At 49.5% G+C, this 22,359-nt stretch overlaps 2 protein-coding genes across 2 annotated transcripts in view; both read left to right on the top strand.

Moving 5' to 3' along the window:
- fbn2a (fibrillin 2a) overlaps positions 1 to 544 on the top strand; it is a 10,723-nt gene extending 10,179 nt beyond the window's left edge. The window contains exon 9 of the mRNA XM_062562020.1: positions 529 to 544. Within this exon, the coding sequence (XP_062418004.1) occupies positions 529 to 544 (16 nt within the window). The remainder of the gene's footprint in view (positions 1 to 528) is intronic.
- The window catches only part of fbn1 (fibrillin 1), a 28,971-nt gene continuing 7,144 nt past the window's right edge, over positions 533 to 22,359 (top strand). The window contains exons 1-40 of the mRNA XM_062561838.1: positions 533 to 651; positions 1,305 to 1,469; positions 1,976 to 2,029; positions 2,156 to 2,281; positions 2,366 to 2,491; positions 2,606 to 2,725; positions 3,154 to 3,291; positions 3,413 to 3,463; positions 3,598 to 3,723; positions 3,833 to 4,060; positions 4,148 to 4,273; positions 5,216 to 5,344; positions 6,111 to 6,236; positions 7,141 to 7,266; positions 7,375 to 7,497; positions 8,075 to 8,200; positions 8,709 to 8,834; positions 11,610 to 11,732; positions 12,059 to 12,181; positions 12,312 to 12,437; positions 13,591 to 13,713; positions 13,848 to 13,970; positions 14,081 to 14,248; positions 14,970 to 15,038; positions 15,150 to 15,275; positions 15,862 to 15,984; positions 16,089 to 16,247; positions 16,334 to 16,405; positions 16,498 to 16,623; positions 16,747 to 16,869; positions 17,528 to 17,653; positions 17,783 to 17,899; positions 18,002 to 18,127; positions 18,233 to 18,352; positions 18,929 to 19,054; positions 20,591 to 20,743; positions 21,302 to 21,364; positions 21,446 to 21,565; positions 21,693 to 21,812; positions 21,926 to 22,048. Of these exons, the coding sequence (XP_062417822.1) occupies positions 555 to 651; positions 1,305 to 1,469; positions 1,976 to 2,029; positions 2,156 to 2,281; positions 2,366 to 2,491; positions 2,606 to 2,725; positions 3,154 to 3,291; positions 3,413 to 3,463; positions 3,598 to 3,723; positions 3,833 to 4,060; positions 4,148 to 4,273; positions 5,216 to 5,344; positions 6,111 to 6,236; positions 7,141 to 7,266; positions 7,375 to 7,497; positions 8,075 to 8,200; positions 8,709 to 8,834; positions 11,610 to 11,732; positions 12,059 to 12,181; positions 12,312 to 12,437; positions 13,591 to 13,713; positions 13,848 to 13,970; positions 14,081 to 14,248; positions 14,970 to 15,038; positions 15,150 to 15,275; positions 15,862 to 15,984; positions 16,089 to 16,247; positions 16,334 to 16,405; positions 16,498 to 16,623; positions 16,747 to 16,869; positions 17,528 to 17,653; positions 17,783 to 17,899; positions 18,002 to 18,127; positions 18,233 to 18,352; positions 18,929 to 19,054; positions 20,591 to 20,743; positions 21,302 to 21,364; positions 21,446 to 21,565; positions 21,693 to 21,812; positions 21,926 to 22,048 (4,891 nt within the window). The 5' untranslated portion in view covers positions 533 to 554. The remainder of the gene's footprint in view (positions 652 to 1,304; positions 1,470 to 1,975; positions 2,030 to 2,155; positions 2,282 to 2,365; positions 2,492 to 2,605; positions 2,726 to 3,153; positions 3,292 to 3,412; positions 3,464 to 3,597; positions 3,724 to 3,832; positions 4,061 to 4,147; positions 4,274 to 5,215; positions 5,345 to 6,110; positions 6,237 to 7,140; positions 7,267 to 7,374; positions 7,498 to 8,074; positions 8,201 to 8,708; positions 8,835 to 11,609; positions 11,733 to 12,058; positions 12,182 to 12,311; positions 12,438 to 13,590; positions 13,714 to 13,847; positions 13,971 to 14,080; positions 14,249 to 14,969; positions 15,039 to 15,149; positions 15,276 to 15,861; positions 15,985 to 16,088; positions 16,248 to 16,333; positions 16,406 to 16,497; positions 16,624 to 16,746; positions 16,870 to 17,527; positions 17,654 to 17,782; positions 17,900 to 18,001; positions 18,128 to 18,232; positions 18,353 to 18,928; positions 19,055 to 20,590; positions 20,744 to 21,301; positions 21,365 to 21,445; positions 21,566 to 21,692; positions 21,813 to 21,925; positions 22,049 to 22,359) is intronic.

Genomic DNA, 22,359 nt, shown 5'->3' with positions numbered 1-22,359 from the left:
CGGTTTGATTAAGAGGAGCGAACGTCTTCTCATGGTATTTGTATTGTTTGGGGGGGGGGGGGGGGGGGGGGGTCTATTCACCACATCAAAACTAAAGTTTAAATAAATGTACTGTTTAAAATGGCCTCTGACGTCCTCAAATGCAGACGCTTGATCTCAGAGACACCGACCCCGGTTGAGTGTCCCGATGTGTGCGATCATTAATGAAATGTGTGGTCTAAAGGGGCCCCCTCGGGGTGCCTCAACGTTTTCTATCTACAGCCCCGTCTCCCCCCCCCCCCCCCCCAACACCCCCCAGGACAGAACACACACAGCCCCGCAGACCGTATCACTGTTTACGCTCGTTATGATCATTATTGCAACAGGCTGATGGGATCGAGAAGGGGAAAAAAGGAACACAACGTTTTCTTGGCTGAGGTCACACAATTTAAGTTGTGCAGGGGGGGGGGGGGGGAAGGGCTCAATCGGTTTGAATCAAGCATCTGAGGACTTTTAATGATGCTCATTTTGCCCCTTCTGGTTTTTAAGACATCGACGAGTGTGAGACGCCGGGCATGTGCATGAACGGCCGCTGCGTCAACACAGAGGGATCCTTCCGCTGCGAGTGTATGGCCGGGATGGCCGTGGGCCTGGATGGCCGTGTCTGTGTTGGTGAGTAGATGTGTTTTTTTGGGGGGGGGGGGGGGGGGGGGGTTTGGGCTCACTTTGGTTAAAATGGCAAACGGTAACCACGCAGGCAAAACAAACAAAACACACAAAAAAAAAAGTTTGTCGCTTTGCAGAAAAGACAAAAATTAAGATTTTAAGATAATTGGGGACGTTTGGGAAATACCGAGTAGTCATGTGAGTGAGTAATCATTCGTTTCAGTGTGCAAACATCTTATGATTCACCCCGTTGCTGCTCTTGCCGTTTGAACCAGATCGACCGCAAACACAAACACTCTCCAGTCGAGGGATTAAAATAAACACAACAGCCGAATAATGAAGTAACAGAGCTGACCACCGGCTCGTCCCCGTTATAAACACCGCCGCCGCTAACGAGCGCGTGTGTTGGTGAATCTTCGACATTTTTCTTTGTGTGCCGGGTGGTGGAGAGCGTTGAAAAGGCTGTCGCTCTCGTTCTGGTTGAGCCCCTCCGTCCCGGGATGATATCACGCCTCAAATCCCCGGATGTTATGGAAGGAACAACCCTTTTGTTTTGTCAGTGCTGTGGCTTCTTCGCTCCACCCTTGTCTCAGGCCTCTTTCCCCCCCCCCCCCCCCCCCCCCCCCGGGGGCCCTCTCGCCTCGTCTCTCTCCCCGCAGATACACACATGCGCAGTTCGTGCTACGGCGGCTACAAGCGGGGGCAGTGCGTCCGCCCGCTATTTGGCGCCGTGACCAAGTCGCAGTGCTGCTGTGCCAGCGCGGCGACGGGAGTAGAGTACGCCTACGGAGAGCCCTGCCAACCCTGCCCGCCACAGAGCTCTGGTAGCTTCTACACACACACACACACACACACACTAACACCTACAAGCCTACACAAAACGCTGATTCAAAAAACACCTGTCAAAGACCGGATGAAACTGCTTCGTTGCTTTTACAAATGACAGAAAAGCGGCAATGAGGTCACCGCTAACTCTTTTGACAGAGAAGCCCACAGTCAGGAGACACACACACACACACACACACACACACACATGAACGTACACACACGCGTCACACAGTCACTTGTCATTAGTCCAGCCAATTAAAGTTTCAGTATCAGAAGACGCCAGGGCTGCACCACATTAAGGAAACGGTTTTATAAACGCCTCGGCTAAATGAGAAAGCATAGAAACGGGTAATGACATAGTATTAAAGGTTTTTCTTTGAGACTTCTTGGATTTCGGCAAATGTGATATTTTCTCAGATGCCGGTTGTTTTTTCTTGCTTTTTTTTTTCTTCTTTTTTTTTTTAAATCAACCAAACTCTGCTGTTTGTGCGTTTTGTTGCAGCTGAATTCCTGGCTCTGTGCCCCAGTGGCATCGGCACAAGCGGCGATGGACGAGGTAACTTCCCCCCCATGTTAAAAACAGAGCCATTTAAATGAAAACGTGGTCGTAACCAGGGGGGGGGGTTCGTTTTTTTTTTTTTTCCACCGTGACGTTCCAACAGGTTATTCTTTGCCTCCTCAGACATCAACGAGTGCGCCCTGGACCCGGACCTGTGCCAGAACGGGGTGTGTGAGAACATGCTGAGGACCTTCAAATGCGACTGCAACGAAGGCTTCGAGGTCGACCTGACGGGCAAAAACTGCGTCGGTAGGTCGAGCGCTCCATCGCGTCCTCGTCCGCTTTGAAAACGGAAGCCCCTCATATCGAAACCCCTCCCCCTTTTTCCTTCAGACGTCGATGAGTGCCTGATGAACAGGCTGCTGTGTGAAAACGGGCTGTGCAGGAACACGCCGGGCAGCTTCACCTGCCAGTGTCCCACAGGATACCTCTTCGACCCCGAGGCAGACGTCTGCACGGGTCAGAGAATCATTCTTTTTCTATTTTTCCTTCAGATATTTTATCAGATCGACGAGAAATGGCGAATTTGGAGGAAAAACTAAAGTTTTATTTTTTTTGTGTGTCTCCCAACAGATGTGGACGAGTGTCAGTCCAGCCCGTGTGTTAATGGAGATTGTAGGAACAGCCAAGGGTCCTTTGTGTGTCTGTGTTCACTCGGCAGTTCGCTGGACAGCAGCGGGATGGAGTGTATCGGTGAGTGTTGACTTCACAGTGTACTCAATGTAGAAATAAGAGAATAAATACAAACAAAACCCAACAAACAAATCCATCAAGTGATAATAGATTAAAACTAGTTCAAATTCTTTAGAAAAAAAAAGCATTTTCCATTCTTTCCAGTCTGGTCTAAGAAGCTGTCTAGACTCAAGTTCAACACTACAGCTGCTCAGTGATTAACTACAATAAACAATTGAGCAGAGTTGGGTTGAAATGCTGCACCAGCCGCGTCACACTTGAATGGCGTGAGCTCAAAGTCGAGCCAGGAGGGACGGGTTGTCCCGTCGAGGGGAAAGTTGACCACTAGTGGACCTCTCAGAACTCCTTTTAGATGAAATACAGGTCGTGGTTTCATCCGACTCACCTGACCGCCAAGTGACCGAAAAGGGGTCGTTTCACCCAAACAGAGACCACTAAGAGCACCTGCTGGCTGAAGATAGTCAACAATCGCTGTGAGGTCAACATCAACGGGGCGACGCTGAAGTCCCACTGCTGCGCCACGCTGGGCGAAGCCTGGAACAGCCCGTGTGCCAAATGCGAAAAAGGTGAGCGGGCCGGGACACAGGCCGCTTTAAGCAAACCACGCACACACACGCACACGCACACACACACACACACACAGGCACGCGCCCGCAGACGTTTGAACCGTGCGCCCCTCTCCTTCAGATCCAATCTGTGGCAAAGGCTTCGCCAGGGTCAAAGGGAACGTCTGTGAAGGTAAGGTCCGCCGAGCCGGACGCATGCGACCCGACACACACACACACACACACACACACACACGGGACCCCGCCGCTTTTTGACGCCGCCTTTTTGTCTCCCCCTCCTCGTCCTCCGACCGACCGACCGTCAAGACGTGGACGAGTGTCAGGTGTTCCCCGGCTTGTGCGTCAACGGCAAGTGCGTCAACACGCCGGGCTCCTTCATCTGCCAGTGCCCCCCGGGGATGACCGTGGACGTGAGCGGCAGGACCTGCATCGGTGGGTGCCCGGCGACTCAGCCGACCCCCCCGCCCCCCCCTCCCACGAAATGTTAAGCTAGTGGCGACAAAAGAGAAAGAAAATAAATGTTTGCAATGTGACCCTGCAGACCTGCGCATGGAGCACTGCTACCTGACCCACGACGACGAGCGCTGCGGCGCCGCCGTGGCGGGGCGGCAGCGCGCCGACGCCTGCTGCTGCTCGGTGGGCGTGGCCTGGGGCCCCGAGTGCGACGAGTGCCCAAAGCGGGGCACCCCGGAGTACGCGCGGCTCTGCCCCCGCGGGCCGGGCTTCTTGCACAGGGGGGACTTCGTCAACGGCAGGCCCTTCCTCAAAGGTACTGCGGCGCTCTGTTGCGGGGCGTGGACGGCGGCGGCGGCCTCTCACGCGTCTTTTAACCCTTCTTCTGCTCCACCCGGCGCAGATATAAATGAATGCAGAATGATCAACAGCCTGTGCTCCAATGGGAGGTGTAGAAACACCGTCGGGAGCTTCCGGTGTCTCTGTAACAACGGCTACGCTCTGGACTCGGATGGGAGGAATTGCACCGGTGAGTCGTGTAGATCATTATAGTTATTTATTATTGAAAAATGTCAAATATCTGCTATTTCCAGCATAGGAACTGTGAGGATCCACGTTTTTTTTTTAATGGTTTTGAGTTTTGAAGGTACCGCATATGAACTACGGAAGGGTTATGATTATTTTCTGACATTTTATAGGCTAAACATTGAGGAATTGATTGATTGATTTCAGGCTTATTCTTTTGATCTAAAGACTTTGAAGCTCTTCTGTAAGGACCTGTTCACGATGCCAATAACACAAAAGCTGACACACATGAAGCCGTTTTTTTGGGGGGGGCTGGAAGGTTTGCTCAATAACTCAGCTCCATTGTACGTTGTTCATCTGTCCCTCTGTCTCATTAATCACAATGAAGTGGTGTAAAGCCGTTGCCTTGTCTGGTCCCTGTAGTCTGCAGGAACGCTCCGATGTGCACAAGTCATTTTATGGGTGGAAATTCCAGTGTCAGTGGCTTCATCCTGATATAATATATGTATGGTCTCAATAAGTAAAATATATCCGAGACCTTTTAAACCCCGTATGATTGAGATCCCAGCAGAACGTCTTTGTGTATCGGGTTTCGATGCGTGGATTCAATTCAAAGAGGCTTTTAGCTTTAGAATGTGGAAAAATCCGCTTGAAGAGCTAAGAATGCCAAAGTTATCCATTCATTTATCCATTTATGTCATTGCATATCCTTTCTTTGTTGTTACCCTTATTCATTAATATTTTGGTTTTTGCCACCGATCTTCTCAGGTCCCCATTTCTTTGTTAAGTTACTTTGTTGCTGGGTTGAAAACCTCTCTATATAAAATCTCTCTTTATAATAACAATGTACACGGGAAGCTCGCCGGATGGTTTTTTCTCTGCACGCCAAGGCGTTGACGGTTTCCGAAACGTGTGCTCACCTCCGTTCTGTGCTTCTGTCCTCTAGACATCGAGGAGTGCCACATCTCCCCGGACCTGTGTGGACAAGGCCGATGTGTCAACACGCTGGGAGACTTTAAATGCGAGTGCTTCGAAGGTTACGAGAGCGGCTTCATGATGATGAAGAACTGCATGGGTGAGTGGCAAACCCCCCCCCCCACCTACACCGGATCTTCAGTAGTAGAAGGGAAGACCTGCCTGGCATCACGTGAGCGCTGGATGAGGGGAGCTGAGGCTGAAGTGCGAGACAAAAAAAAAATGTCAGCGTCTCGTCACAGTCACTTTGAAAAGGTGCTCCATGGAGTCTTAAAAAAATAATTGTTCCCTATTACATGCTTTACTTTCAACGTTCTACCATCTGAGAAAATGCTTAACGCTCTATTTTTGTTCTGGTCCGTGTTTGGAGCCACTGGATTTAAATTCTTGGGAGAAATTGAACACACAGAAATGGAGTCGCGATCCTTTTTTTTGGGGGCCCTAAAAGCTTGGGGGTTAGAACAAAACTGGCAGGACTAACTTGACTTGCACCCTTTGGCAAATAAGTCAGGAAGGGTTGCCGGGTTTACCAAACATTTCATTTTTTGTCACCGCCAATGAATCTCTTCGCTTGACGTTGCTTCCAGTGTTCTTTCACCTTGCAGGTATGGAGACGAGCACTTGGTCATTGTCAGTGCAACATCCCAAGTCTTAAATTGAAGTTTCACATTTTCTCCCAGAATGTGCCGGAGGCCGAGGAATAAACCGACGCCCAGGCGTCACCGCGGCAACCCATGCAAATCGCTTGGCGATGCCTGGAGGAAAATGTCTTCGATCAAACCCCTGATCTCCCCAAACAAAACTCGACATAAATATCTCTGCTTGTGTGTGTGTGTGTGTGCGTGCGTGTGCCCCTCCACTGTCAGACATCGATGAGTGTGAGAGGGACCCCCTGCTGTGCCACGGAGGGGAATGCGTAAACACAGAGGGCAGCTTCCAGTGTGTGTGTCCCGATGGACACGAGGTCGCCCCCGACGGCTCGGCGTGTCTAGGTGAGTGATGAGGGACATTCGGGCAGACTCGCCGTCCCCTGAACATTTTTTTCCCTCCTTCTTGCTTTTCTCCCTTTTGCTTGAAAAATCGTTGATGAAATCATAATATTGGTATAATAATGACCAATCTATTCCATTATGTCATTTTCTGTCAAATTATATTTTTTTTAATCACATTTTCGGTTACTCTAGCAACTAGTTGACTGGAGAAGTAGCAACTCTTTCCACCTCGAGACCCTGACGTTTCCCAGGCTTTTGTGTTGTGCTGATCATGCATTATTCACTGGGTGTCACTCGGATGATCTAATGCAGTGTGTTAAGGTCCATGACCTAATGCTCAACCACTGCCCTCCACGCTCATTTATTTCCTTCATTACCTCCATAAGTAATAAAAACAATGAAATCATTGCTGAAAACTTCACCACTTCATCCCTGTTGAGACAACGGTCTTCAGTATCTCGGGGGAAGTATCAAGTTGAAGTGCTAAAATGATGATACTGTTAATAAAACTTGGTTGTTTAGCATATTTCAGAGATTGGTGTGATGTCAGATAGCTCGTTTGAAATGTCCTATTCGTCACCATCATCACACATCTGTCAGTTGTACTGTTGTACTTGAACTATGATTAATGTCTGATAGGGTTCTAATGGTGCAGTTAACTTGGCAGAATTGACAGAAATTGAAAAGGCAGATATTCTGATATTCAATAAATAATTGTTCAATGACAAATTCCAAATATTGGAATAATGCGAAAGGTTCCACGGTCTCATAATGTGAAGACTCTGAATATCAAAAACCATCATGCAGACACAGCATCAGCTTTAAAAAAGATGAGTCATAATAATCCTTATTGATTATTTAACGGTTTGAATTAGCTTTTTCCACCTTTTTTTCTCTCTCGCAGATATCAATGAATGCGACTTGAGTGACAGGCTGTGCAGGAACGGCCAGTGTGTCAACATGATCGGCCGCTACCAGTGTTCCTGCGATACGGGGTACAAATCCACAGAGAACAGGCTGGAGTGTGTCGGTGAGCATCGAACCCGTCGCCTCCTCCCTCCCAGAGCAGACGTTTCTTTCTGAGTCCATTGGGGCAATCTGAAGCTCAAATACGCTCTTTTTTTTCCCCGCGCCTCAGACATCGACGAGTGCACCATCGAAAACGGCGGCTGCGAGACGTTCTGCACCAACTCAGAGGGAAGCTACGAGTGCAGCTGCCACAGTGGATACGCCCTGATGCCCGACCTGAGAAGCTGCACCGGTGAGCAGCTCTGTGTCGGTCTTCCTGTCCTCATTCATCCATCCATCGACGAGGAAAACGACCTTTAAATTATGTCAAATTGAGGTGTTTGAGATTGAGGGAAGGTTTGCACGTGTAAGTAGTGCTGAAGTCATTAAAAATGTTGTGTTCAGACGGGAAAAGATTTAAGAGCAGGAACCAACTGCCAGAGAATTCCTGCTGTGATTTGACTGGAACACGTTCAAAAGAAAGCCTGAGCAAATGTTACTAAATAGAATAGATAATTAGATGGTGCCACTTGATTAATTCCCGGCATTTCATTTCCATGACTGTAGGCCTCACGTGTTGCACATAGACTTGACTGCTGTGATTCCCATTCCTTTAATTACCAGAGACAGACAAACAGGCCCCAAGATCAAGGGCAATGCGAGGGTAATTCCAGTGTGGCTTCAGAAAAGGGAAAGCTCGAAGTCACTTGAAACGTTAACGCCAAAGCCGTGCTGATTCATCTGTGACCAACTAAATGCACTCGTTCTGTACTTCTGTCCTGTCCACTTTCTCTGCTTCATGTTTCATTCCGTTCCCCCACAACCTCCAGATATCGACGAGTGTGAGGAGAGCCCCGAGATATGTGACGGGGGCCAGTGTAGCAACACCCCGGGGACGTACCAGTGCCTGTGCTTTGACGGCTTCATGTCGTCCGACGACGTGAAGACCTGCCTGGGTAAATGGACGCCCGCAGCCTTCCTGCTCCTCGGCTTTTTAGCGGAACCCGCCGTTATCCACGAGTCATGAGAACAAGACCCGGTGACTCAGATCTATGACACTGTGTGTGTGTGTGTGTGTGTGTGCAATAGAGGGAACGGAGTGTCGTGTTGTTGTTGATTTACAAGACAGCGGACGTTAACAAACGTTAGTTTGGGTTGAGCATGGAGGAATGCGTGACATTCAGAGGTCTGGTTCCACTGAGCCGGGGGGGGGGGGGGGGGGGGAACTCTGCCGTCAATGTAGCAAGGAATTTGACATCGGTCGGCACAAACACTTACTTTCTTATTGCTGTATTTAGAAGAGTTCAGAACATAGTTCTCTGGTGAATCACTTCCATATATCAAAACGTGTTTATCAGGGCCGCACCAGCAAAAACTAATTCAATTTGCCGTGACCTTTTCCTTTACTGCCGTGTTTGGAAATTAAAATTCTTTCTCCGTTTCTACCCTACCCTCCCCGTCTAGATGTGGATGAGTGTGATCTGAATTCAAACATCTGCCTGAGCGGGAACTGCGAAAACACCAAGGGCTCCTTCATCTGCCACTGCGACCCGGGCTTCTCCGTCCGCAAGGGAACCACCGGCTGCACAGGTGAGCGAAAGAAACATCCTGTCCTGAACTGGACAGGGGGGGGGGGGGACGTCTGGCTGACCCAGGGAAGCCGCTCTGACGTGGCTCACAGGAGCTCCCGCCCGGGCCTTGGCGAGAGAAACGCGAAGGGTCACGTCGCGCCCTTTTGTTTATTCTTCGCTCTTTGATTATGGTCATTTAAACATTACGTGACGGTTGGAAGAGGAGTGCGGCTGTGAGGGCTCCAGAGAACATAAATACCGAGTCCATCCGCTGGGCCGAGCGGAGCCCTTTTTCGGGGCTTGTTCAGCCAGAGCCACGTTGGAGATTTGCTTAATAGTTTGGAATCGAGAGGCTTCGCTGAGAGTATTTGTCCGGGCCAATCTTGTCGGACCCTCACCTCACGGGCCGCGGGAAATGAGTCAGACGCCGTTGGCGGCGGCGTGTCTTCCTCCAGACGTGCATAAAAAGGTCTGAGGTAGGACTCGAACTCCAAGACGCACGCCCTGCCTGCTCACTCTAATCCCATTAAAGTGTCCACACAGTATTTCGCTTGTTTTGAGAAAGCCGGGTTTCGCAGTAAACCAGCCGGTGCTGATTCACCGTTTTGGAATTCCGGGCCCCGGAATACCGAGGAATCAAGACTTAATTCCTCTCAGGCAGGCAGGATGTCGTGTTGTAGGCGAGTGAACCAAACCCCGCTAATCTACTCGGAGAAGATCCGCTTCCAATACATAGAAGGTACAGACTAGAAACGGGGGGGGGGGGGGGGTCGCCATTGTTCGAAAAGGCCTCGTGTGACCGCGTCGCTGTGCCTGCATGACACCTCCGTGCAGATCTGATACTGTGGATGAAACTCCCACAAGAGCTATTTCTCTCTTCATTTCTTCCATTGGATAGTTAGGACCGGGTGGAGATGCGCTGGGGAGAGTTTACAAAGGCTGGGAGTGTTCCCGACTTTAAAGAGGGGTCCAAGGCGAAAGCTTAATCGTGTTAACTTTTTCGCCTTGAAGCTAAATGACAAAACTGTAAAATTATTGCGAGGCGATGAAACTTCACTCGACACGATTTTCCAATTTAAAGTTAATCTCAGGGGGTAACAAAACCACACATTCTTATTTGGTTTAGGATAACCATTAGCTTATGTTGGCTAACGGCAGCTAATGTTGTATTTTAGACATTTGGATGTGCAGCCAACATTACTGATTGAGTTTGTTTTTACCACTGGTGTCATTATAAATGTGTCCGTTAACTTTAGCCTTGCACCGTAGCACAATAGTTGCATTTTTGGGGGGGAGGAACAGTTGCAGGTGGACGGTGTAAAAGCCGTTTTAGCGACTTGTGTAAATGTTACGATGCATTTCATTACTGGCTTTTCTAAACTCCTCATTTTCATTTGGATACAAATGAATTGAGAAGATGGCATTATTCAGCTATTCACAAAAAAAGGGACTGAACACAAATAGGGGGGGGAGCCTTCAAATGTGATTATATAATACGCTTAATATGTATTGGTTAAGCATATGTTATGCTTATTTCCGTGCTGCCATGAGAAAACAGATGAACTCACAGATAATCAGGCGGGCCTACAAACAACAACACAGCTGGACAGGTGGGCAGATGTGTAAGCCTCTGCTGTCCCGTTTCTTTCTCTTCTTTTTTTTTTGCCCCGGCCCTCACATCAACCCCGTCAACAAATGAAGGGTAGATACGCCGTTCCCCTCTCCTCGGTAACACACACCCACGTTCACGCACAAACTACGACCCAGCTATCGAAAGCCGGGTTGTTTTGACTCCTATCAGCAGTCGCCATTGTGGTAAACACCAAAACGGGCCTTTTTTTCTCCTCCGTTGTCCCGACTAGTCGGCGGTGTCCAAAGCGCTCGATGGACGAGAGCTGCCACGTTCACAGTGTCTCGTCACCGCCAGCTGCTTCATGGGGATCTTATTGGTTACGCCCTGCAGGATGTCAACAGCTTTATGGGCAGGAAAGATTTTAATTGTGGCCAATTTAATTGTTCCCATTAATTGCTGTTGTTCATTTATTAGACTACGTGGCCAGATACAATAGGTTGGCCCGTATATAGACGGGTACTTTTGTAACCGCTTTATCTACTAAGTACCTCAATATTTCATCCATCCGCAGAGTTCAGATATAATCATAATGGGTTTTTTTCGCAAGGAAGAAATGCTTGTTTGTAGGATTGGCACGGCGCCGCGTGGCGTTTTTATAGAAATTATATTTGGGAAAGATCTACATTTCCAAAATTAACATCTGGGTCGGTGAGAAAACCAAACACGAGCCTCAAAAGTGGGCTGTTTTAAAAGCCTCATGTGAGAGGTGAAGTGTTTATGTGTCAGTGTGCAAAGAGGGAAATCTTTGCCTAAAATAACCTCAGAAATACTTGTTTAGACTGAGCCGACAGAACAAGGCCTTAGCATTAGGATATCGATGTCCCTCTTGGCCTTCTTTATGGCTCCCCTGACACAACGAAAAGAGACCGCGTCTGCTCATTAAACCTCTGCAGGAAGGCCATGAGCATCGGAGATCATGAGAATGCCTCAGTTCCTTCTGCTCCGAAGTACATGGCTGAAGACAGTGACCCAGAAAGACTTTGTCCTGTTGTCTCCCGTTGCTCTCTGTGTTTTCAAACCGAGCATCAACCCGTCCCAATGCAATGCCAAGAGCCCCCACTGGACTGAGAAAGCAGATCCAAATCATCAGACCATCAGAGCACGCTGCTATTTTTCTTTACATGGCGCCTCGTTTGTTTTACTACTCTTTTTTTTTTTCAGATGTCAATGAGTGTGAGATAGGAGCCCATAACTGCGACAGACACGCCACCTGCACCAACACAGCTGGCGGCTTCAAATGCAGCTGTTCTCCGGGATGGATCGGCGACGGCCTCAAATGCACAGGTACGGCACCGGCATCCATGCTGCCACTCAGCGGCCCGATCTAAAAGCAGCCCACAAGTGGGCCCGAAATGACTAAAACCAACAGTGAGGTGTTTGTTCTTACAGATTTTCCTTTTATTTTATTTTATTTCTGTCCCGATTTGTGCTTGTGAACTGCTACAGACTTGGGAGATATGCCATAACGCTTCGAGACATTGAATAATAGATTATTTGCTTTTGGCTCTTTTCATGGGTTTTGTTACCAGGAAGAAAGAAAAAAAAGAACTTCAATGATTGGACGAAGTAGTTTCCACATGTGTAGGTGTTATTGGACTTTGTTGTTTTAGACCTGGATGAGTGCTCAAATGGGACCCACATGTGCAGCAACAACGCCGACTGTCTCAACACCATGGGCTCGTATCGCTGTGCGTGCAAGGACGGATTCACCGGAGACGGGTTCTACTGCTCAGGTCACACCCGCCTTTTAAACCGCACGCTCCCCCGCTTTGCTTCTTAGCAAGAGATGCGCTGGACACACACTGTGTGTGTTGTTTCACGGACTGCGAATGTGTCGCGTTTGACCCCCCCCCCCCTTTACAGACACCGACGAGTGCGCGGAGAACGGCAACCTGTGTGAGAGCGGCCACTGCCTGAACCATCAAGGGGGCTTCCGCTGTGAATGCGACATGGGCTTCATCCCGACTTCCGAAGGAAAGGCCTGCGAGGGTAAAATAAATAAATAAATAAATAAATAAATATATATAAATATACATCGCTGCTATTCCTGATCTTGTGCCCCAGACCTCTGAATTGGTGCCCACATCAATTGATTGAGTTGTATTAAATACAACTAAACAGATATTAAGATTTGTATTCATATTTTCTCATTGTCTGTTTTTCCATTTTTCCTCACAATTTTCCACTCATGTCAGTCTGTGTTTGGTTTAGCAGCATAAGAAGCTTCAGGGGAAGAACTCTAGTTACGTTTTGCATGCGACTGTTGGCTAACGATAAAAGGAAAGAGGTTGAGTAAGCGCAGAGTTTTTGTCTTGAGTGTGTTAAACATGTCCATTGTCATAAGTGATAAATAGAATTTCACGCCCAGCGATTTTCGCTTGACTGAAGCGCAAATATTCATTGTGTTAATATTTATTAAGCAAAAAGTCCGTAAAAACCCTGCAGGAGACTTTCTCAGGCTACAGAATGTGGAAACACAATGCTGTATATTCTGAATCCTTCTTGACATCCCACTGGCTGCAGTGGTGTTTACACTGGTCTAAAAACTGTCTCGCAGTCTTTTCGAGTGTTTTCGAGAACATTGTTCTTCATCTTTAAGACACATCTCTGGATTTAAAACCCCCGGGCACACGCTCACAATGCGGGTCACAGGTTTGCCTCATTTAGCTCTCCCATCGGCGGTCGATCTGTCCACGGAGTTACAGCGGTCGACACAATGAGCGCGTTCTTGGCTCGTTTAACGTGTGACTCGTGCTTCCGGTGGTAACACATCGGACGCTGTATTCAACCGAATGAGCCGCAGACTGACCTCATTGTGTTGATGTGTCTCAACATCCGGAAAAAAACCCGTCCAGTCGTCCCTGTCTCAACTCAGGGCCGGACTGGACAGTAATGATTTTATGCAGCACAATGATGTGGAAGAGCACTATTTCATAACCCTGGCTGCTGCTCTCATAGTGCATGTGTGCGTCTGTCTGGGCATATTTTTTTTTTTTTTTTTTGCCCCAGAACCGTCGTTCTGTGGCAGAGGTGAGCGGCCTTCACTTCCTATCCCTGGGCTGCCAATTTTCCACCATGATCCCATGATGCACTAATCCCTCACAGCTGGTCCTCTCTCTCTCTCTCTCTCTCTCTTTTACAGACATAGACGAGTGCACCTTTGCTGACATCTGTGTCCATGGACGTTGCCAGAACATCCCGGGACTTTTCAGATGTGACTGTAACGCTGGTTATGAACTGGACAGGAGCGGAGGCAACTGCACAGGTACACTCATGGATATAAAAGAAAGGGAGCAAGAGCAGATTCAGAGTGACTCCAAGTCACTGCTCCTCCTTGAGTGGTTGCTGTGAACACAACATTTGTGGAGATGAACCGCTGCCTTTGTCCTCCCCTCGTAGACATCGACGAGTGCGCGGACCCGACCATCTGCATTAACGGGATATGTGTCAACCTCCCGGGAGGCTACCACTGTAACTGCCCTGCAGACTTTGAACTCAACCCCACCCGGGTGGGCTGCGTAGGTGAGACCCAACAACTCAATCAACCCATGATTCAAACTCATTTCGAAAACCACGACAAGACCTGTACCTCCAACGCCAACTCCAACGTGTGCGTGTGTGTGTGTGAACAGACACCCGCTCGGGAAGCTGCTACCTGGATGCTCGCGCTCGAGGAGACGCGTCGGAGAGCTTGGAATGCTCCCGAGAGATCGGAGTCGGCGTTTCCAAAGCCTCGTGCTGCTGCTCCCACGGGGCTGGCTGGGGGAATCCTTGTGAGGCGTGCCCCTTCACCAACTCAAGTGAGTCGGCCCGCGGCTCGCGTAGTCGACGTGTCCCACGTCCTCGGGCGGCGAGTTGCGTAGCTTGAAATGTCGTATTTGAGTAGCTGGAAGGGCGAAGTTTAATTTTAACGTTATTATCACTTAGTTTTATCAAAGCTCCTCAAGTTATCAAAGCGAGTCGTCACTGTCACTGAGAGACGGTAACATGCACCCTTTTTTTTAACATGAGAGATGCACCAGCCTTTATGAGGTCATTTCCACCAATCCAACTCAACCACACATGATACATGGGCACATCATTAAAATGAACAATTGTGTCTTTGACATGTCAGTTATGTTCAGTTCTCTCGTTCCCTTAATAAGTAAAGCTGTGGGTGGACTCCTGGCCTACCGAAATGGATTTTGCACGTCACTATCTGCCTTTCAATCCTGTCAACTCATTGTATCCGGTTGTTTTGTACTGTGCTTCACGGTTTTTGTCTGCTGTAATTGTGGTTGCTGCTAAGGATGAGGAGGCTTCGTGCAACTTGCTCGAAATTGCCAGCAGATGCTTTTAAGCATTGCTGGGAATTGACTCATCCTTTTAGCTCGAGGAAATACTCGCTGACAAGAAGAAAAAAAAGAAGGAAAAAAAGGGAATAACTCCAGAGAGGCGAGCTCGCTGATGGTTAACTGTCAAATTGTGGCTCTTGCGTGCTCGCGTCGTTGTCACAACATGGGTTGTGGTGCTGTGTTGCAGCGGAGTACAAGACGCTGTGTCCTGGAGGAGAAGGCTTCAGTCCCAACCCCATCACTGTCATCTTGGAAGGTCAGACAGACAGCACGCATGCATGTGTCAGTTTGCACACATAGACACGCAGATAACACACACACACGCACACACACACAATGCCCCCTGAGTGTTTCCTTTCTCTGGCAGACATCAATGAGTGCCGGGAGCTGCCAGGCTTGTGCCAGGGAGGACAATGCATCAACACCTTTGGCAGTTTCCAGTGTGAATGTCCAAGAGGCTACGCCCTCAACGCCGAAACCAGAATCTGTGAAGGTATCACACACACACACACACATGTATTTTCTACACGACATCAGTTGGATGGAGATTGCAAACCCACGAAGAGTCCCAAAGGGGGACCCTTTTAGTCCAGTAAACTTCACTGCAGCTTAACTCTGTTCGAGTTACCAAAACTCAACTCCCCGAGATGATGAGACTAGCCGATCGCCTGACTGAGTCCAGAGGAGCCGGGCTCAGATGTGGTCAGCCCTCTCCTCGGGGGGGAAGTACACCCGAAGACAGGCCAGAGATGACAGAAGTAGGGAGAGACTGAGGAATCAAAGATGATGGAAACAAGGGGGGGGCGGTAACAAAGTGTTTGGAAAGGAGAGGAGCAGGAACAATGAGAGGAGAGGAGGGGGGGCTAAGGGACTGCACTCCGTCTCTCCGCCAATCAAATGTTCATGTTTTTTAGCTGGGCTTTAAAGAACGAGCACTGTGTTGGCAGCACGTGGATCGGTATGTGATGTTAAAGGAAATCACAGCCAGAATGGCGGTTCTATCCCAGTTTTTATTGCACTCATTCTACCTCCGTTTTTTCCAAGTCGTCTTTTTCTTCTTCTTTTTTTTCCGTGCACAGATGTCAACGAGTGTGAACAGGCGGGGATCTGTGGCCCGGGCCAGTGCTACAACACCATTGGAAACTACACGTGCATCTGCCCCGTGGACTACATGCAGGTCAACGGCGGGAACAACTGCATGGGTGCGTCTACACGCCGCTCGCTCCAGGAAGTTCTCAGTCGTCAAAATGTTTGGTGCGATGACATCTCGGGGTTTGCCTTTTTTTCCTTCGCCGACTGCACGCAGACATGAGGAAGAGCTTCTGCTACCGGAACTTCTACTCCGACAACGGGACATGTGATGGAGAGCTGACCTTCAACATGACCAAAAAGATGTGCTGCTGCTCCTACAACATGGGCCGCGCGTGGAACAAGCCCTGCGACCGGTGCCCCGTGCCCGGCACCGGTGAGCTTCCTCAGGAGGAGCGCGCGTCTACAAGGTGCTTCCAGACGCTCGAGCTCGTGTAAACGTACCATCTTACGTCCTCACAGATGAGTTCGCGATCCAATGCGGCAGTCAGACGTGGGGATTCCGCATCGACATCATCACCGGGCGGGTCGTGGGTAAGATTCCATAAAGTTTTTAATGACGACGAGAGTCACGAGCCGGGCCCTATTCTGACGCGCTCCTCTTGCCTCCGTCCCCTGCGTGCCAGACATTGACGAGTGCAGGGAGATCCCGGGGGTGTGTGAGAATGGAGTGTGCATCAACATGGTGGGCAGCTTCAGGTGCGAGTGCCCCATCGGCTTCGTGTACAACGACAAGCTGTTGATTTGCGAAGGTACAGTGAGGCGCCCGAAAACGTGAAAACCTCCCTCCACTTTTTCTACTTGCGAAAGCGTTCCTTCAAACCCGTCCGCCCCCCCCCCCCCCCCCCCCCTCTCTCTCTTTCTCTCATTGGCAGATATCGACGAGTGCCAGAACGGGCCGGTGTGCCAGCAGAACGCGGCCTGCCTCAACCTGCCGGGAAGCTACCGCTGCGAGTGCAAACCTGGCTATCGCTCCAGCTCCACCGGACAGTGTCTCGGTGAGGCCGCCCGCCCCCCGAGCCAGCCGCGAGGAGGGCGAGGAGGGCGAAACGGTGCCGGCGGCGCTCGGGGGTCACCTGCTGCCCCCCCGCCGACGGCCCGCCTCCTCCTCCTCAAACGCTCGTATCGAAGCGTTGAGTCACGTGAAAACCCTTTTTGACCTTTTTACGTTTTTGTCGAGGATAAAGAGCCCCCCCCCCCCCCCCCGGAGGAGGAGTTCTGCACAGTGGGCTTGTTGTTGAAGGAAGGAGGATGTGGAGCGTGTGTTGAGCTGTTGAACATGTGCTGCTGTATATCTGAGACATGTCACTGTCAGTCCTCACCGATAAGCATATGTTAAATCAACATCCTGTTTTGTTTCCTGCTTTTCATGCAAGTCCCAGGAACAAAACATGGTGAGACCAGTAAGCCAGAAGAAGTGTGAATTAAGAACAGGGAGTAATAACACAGGGATTTTTCAGGGATTTGAGGAAAGAAAAAAAAAAGTATGCTAATGCATGATGTATATATACACATTTGTGTATTTGAATTAAATCATTATGATGTTATTAGCCCCAAATGGCCATATTAGTGATAGTTTGTGGCTTGGGTCAAATATTGAAATTGTTACACTTTGTTTGGATCTTTTCAAAAGTTGGCCTTCTCTGGACCTTTCAGACCGCGACGAATGCTCGGAGAATCCTGGCGTGTGCAACCCGGGTCAGTGCATCGACTCGCTGGGGAGCTACCACTGCATCTGCCCCAGTGGCTTCAAAACCACGCGGGACAAGTCCATGTGTGTCGGTAAGCCCCCCCCCCCCCAGGCCCACGAGACCCGATCTTGTCACCTCAGGCCCGGGGAAGAGTGTCGTCTGAGGCTCAGCCGTCTCTCTCTCTCTCTCTCTCTCTCTCTCTCTCTCTGTGTGGTTTCAGACGTGGACGAGTGCGAGCGGCAGCCCTGCGGCAACGGCACCTGCAAGAACACGGTGGGCTCCTACAACTGCCTCTGCTACCCCGGCTTCCAGAACTCGCACAACGGCGACTGCATAGGTGCGTCTCGCGCGCCGCTTTGTTAAGAGAGGAACAGAAAAAAAAACGAAAAAAAAAACCCAGCAGTTGACGTGAAAATGCGCTTTCGTGCGTTTGGTGCAGATGTCGATGAGTGCTCGACGCAGAGGGCCATGTGTCGAAACGGCCAGTGCGTCAACGCCGTGGGCAGCTTCCTCTGCGTGTGCCACGACGGCTACGAGCTCACTGCAGACGGCAGGATGTGTGCAGGTAAAGCACCCGGGCATTTGTTTTGGTTTCGAAGGTTTATCTGAATGCAAACAGGTATTTTTGTAGTTTTGTAGTTTTGACTATGTGTTACTTTTTTTCTTTCAGACATCAATGAATGTGCAGTGAACCCAGGCACGTGCGGCGCGGGAACTTGTCTGAATCTGGACGGCTCTTACAGGTGTATCTGCCCACCTGGCTACTACCTCCATGAGGAAACCTGTGAAGGTACAGGGGCCTTGAGTACTTCCTCGCTCATGTATGACTTTATTAAGTAATGAAATATCTGTGAATCTCTCCCTCGAGCACATGGCTCACACCCTCGAGAGCAAGCGGCCTCCCCTTCGGTCGCCTCGCGGCCCGCAGAGTGCCCCCCCCCCTTCGGCCTCCTCCTCCCGCGCGTGGGAGTGGGCCCGAGCCAGAACCCTTGGGTTGTTTACACAGTGGGGCCGATGAAGAGATACTCGGGCAGACTTTCAACATTCCTGCTCTGTGCTCTCTTCCTGGAAGCGGGGAGGAACTGCGCTGAAAATTCTCAGCATCAGTAACAGCAGCAGCTGCGGGTTGAGATGAGCGAGGACGTGACATGGAGGCTGAAACACGCCTCTCCATGAGCGTCCCATTATTGGGATTACGTGTATGAAGTCATCATTTCGCCGATAGTTCATACTTGTATTTCAAGTAAAACGTATAGATGTTGAATGAAGTACTTGTTCGGATGAAACCTCTGATGGTAAAAATGGGGGGATGGCTCCTGATCCGTGAATCTGATGACGGCGATGTCCGTTCTTTGTGATGCGTCAGACATCGACGAGTGCTCCCAGGCGCCGGAGATCTGCACATTCGGAACCTGCTCCAACACTGAAGGAAGCTTCACCTGCTTGTGCCCCGAAGGCTTCCAGGTCTCTGCCTCCGGACGCAGATGTTTAGGTAATTGTCCGTCCGTGTGTGTGTGTGTGTGTGTGTGTGTGTGTGTGATGGGAAAAACCCGGCTATGAGATCGTCCCTTGCATCAAGATTAACGTGCAAAGTGTAAATAGTATGTGTCTGTATAGTCTGTGCTGGTGGAGACAAAGCAGCGGGCAGTTCGACTTTTCCTGCTCTTCCATGATAGCACACTGTGTTCCAGCTGGTTCTGCTGCTTCAACGGGGCCAAGGGTGGCTCTGAACAGATCACTTTTCCATTTCCTCACCAGTATGTGTGTGCGTGCGTGTGTGTGTGTGTGTGTGTCTTTACGTACATTGCATGTTTTTGGCCTGGGTGGGGGCGCGCTGAGTCCTCTGTTAGGGAGTTCCCCCTCCAAACGCTAAAGTGATGACATCATCAGTTCAGCCAGGCAGTTTGTATTTCACTTTTCTCTCCAGTGTTATAAGTGTTCCGCTGGGATTTGGGGATGAACGGGAGGAGAAGGGTGGAGAGTGAACAACATGGGGCAGTAAATGTCATCGAGGACAAAGGCCTTTGCTTTCATTAAAGATATTTGTAGACGTGAAGACAATCAGGGCGGTAATGGAAAGCCTTTGTGGGGCTCTTTTTGCACTCATTTATATTTGATATTAAAACATAGAAAACCACAGTTACAAACTTGTGAATTATTGGTGAAATGAGTTGTATGAATGGAGAGAATGTCAATAGTCAGGATGGTGTACGTCACTTGTTGTATTCAGGTGCAGTTTGGCTGAACCTGTGCTCGTTTATGTCTTCGATTCATCCATCTTGATTTTTTCTTTTTACACATTTGTTAGTTGCTGGAGAGAATCTGGGGACAAGAGGTCCACTTACTTTGCAAATTTCCATAAATAAAATTAAATCTGTCACCACCATCAGATACCAGAAGTGTTAAAAACCTTATTCTTTTCAGAATTAAACGGAACCTTTATTTTGAAAAAGTATTTCACCGTACAACCTACAAAATAAGAAAATCCACGTCCAGATGCACATGTGCTCACACACTGTGCACACAGCACCATAAATCTCTTTCTGCGGAAATGCTGACAAATCAATTTCATGAAACAAAGTAACACGACTCTCTGACATGCTCCTCAAAGCACCAGGTGTGTGTGTGTGTGTGTGTGTGTGAGATCTATGGTGGTCGGAGAGTGTTTTTTTTTTGTTCGTGTTGAGTTCAGCGAAGGCCCGGCCTAGCAGGAGAGCGCGACCACATGCTTCTTATTACAAGTAAGTGCTCGCCTGGTCCAAGAGGAACAAGAGCCCTCAGAAGCAGGGAGAAATATTGGCATACAGATCATTGAGGATAATTATCCAACCCGCCCTCCTCGCTGCAAATACTTCACCAAAAAATGTGAAAATGTGGTTTTTAAAATATAAATACTTTAAAGGAGAAGCTGTAGTTTGGTTCAATTTTACAATACACACAGGTGAGTGTAACACAAAATGCTCCTCTAATTCCCCCCCTATTTTTGTCTTGTGTGTGTGTGTTTGTGTGTGTGTGTGTTAACCCTCAGATGTCCGGATGAACTACTGCTACACCAAGTTTGAAAATGGCCGCTGCCTGGCTGCCAAGCCTCAGTTAACTTCTAAGGAGCAATGCTGCTGTACTGGGATGCCAGGTCAAGGCTGGGGAGATCCCTGTGAAATCTGCCCCACCAAGGGAGAGGGTACGCGTTCCCCACATCGACAACTGTTCTCTGTCAGGGCGACTTTTGTCATCGGATGCGCCGGGTCGTAACTCAGCTGTGTTTACGTGTAGCATTTCGACGGTTCGACTGTTTGGTGATCAGATGGATTTCATGCAACATGGCATTTCATTTTCCATCACTTTATTTTTTGCTGTTTCTTCTTCTAAGCACCGTTGATAGAAAAGATGCAAACACAGCTGCACTAGATTGGTGATGAACACGTTTTTTCAGGTTATTCATTCGAGTGTTTGGTTTTCATCAGCAGTTACTTTACACTCACCTGTGCTGCGGTTCTCCTGCTCTCTCACCTTTTCGGGAGAGGAACCGAAAGACGATGACCACACCTCCGCTAAATTGTCCGTATTACTGTCCGAGCCCAACGCGAGGCAGGCTACAATGACTGTTTTACTTGTTTACTGCGTCCTGGGGCTGATCAGATGACAAAAGTTGCATTGAAAGGACAAACCACGGCCATTGACACGCGTGAATTTCTGTGTTCTGTGATTGTTGGTGACTTTTCCCATGTCGTGCTTCCAGAGGGTTATCCTCTTCTTTGCCCCAACGTGGGGTATGAACAGGGGCCAGACGACCGCCCGAAAGGTATGCAGATGACACTGAGCCTTCGCCGTACACCTACGTGTTAAAGTTGTGGAACATGATTCGTGTTTTTTTTTATCGCAGACATTGACGAATGCCTCAATGACCCTTGCATCAATGGCCAGTGCATCAACATAGACGGCTCCTTCCGCTGTGAATGTCCCATGGGATACCATCTGGACGTCAGTAAAGTCCAGTGTGAAGGCCAGTTCACTGCTTCTCTCTCGTCCTCCCACTCGCTGCCTCTGTTGAACCCTCACGGGTTGGCTCGCCTTTTTGGATGATGACTTTTTGGCACTGAACTGGCTGTCCGCAACTCTCTTGGATACAGACACCAACGAGTGTGACGTCGGCAATCCCTGCGGAAACGGCACGTGCAACAACGTCATTGGCGGCTTCGAGTGTGCGTGCGAGGACGGCTTCGAGCCCGGGCCGATGATGACCTGCGAAGGTATGCGAAAATACGCCCTGCGCGCTCTCTCTCTTCCATCACGTCTTGTGTAGTTCCTGCAGGAAAACCCACCCCCCCCCCCCCCACGTCTTACCTTCTATTTACTCGTCCAGACATCAATGAGTGCTCCCAGAATCCTTTTCTGTGCGTCTTCCGATGCGTCAACGTGGTGGGCTCGTACGAGTGCAAGTGTCCCACGGGCTACGTGCTGCGCGAGGACAAGAGGACGTGTAAAGGTACCACAGCGAAATGACTCACTCATGCCCCCCCCTCCCTCCCCCACACCCCCCCCCCCCTGCTTTGTTAGTCATGGTGCATTTGCTGGAGAGTGTTGGTGGCCCCGTCCATAAAGTTACGTAACACACTATCTCCGGCTGAAGAGAACTTAAAAACCCGGGTCACTGTTTACACATTTCCGCTCTCTCAGATAGCTCGGGCGCCATGGCAACGATTGATGTATTTTGGAGGGCAGCGGCGAGACAGGAGGAACTCGTCAGTGTCCGTGGCGTCACTGTTTACATTAGAGAATCCAAACAGACCCTCCCGC

Source organism: Pungitius pungitius, chromosome 4 (assembly GCF_949316345.1).
Source record: "Pungitius pungitius chromosome 4, fPunPun2.1, whole genome shotgun sequence".
Taxonomy (NCBI): Eukaryota; Metazoa; Chordata; class Actinopteri; order Perciformes; family Gasterosteidae; genus Pungitius; species Pungitius pungitius.
This window is presented reverse-complemented; position numbering and strand designations above follow the sequence as displayed.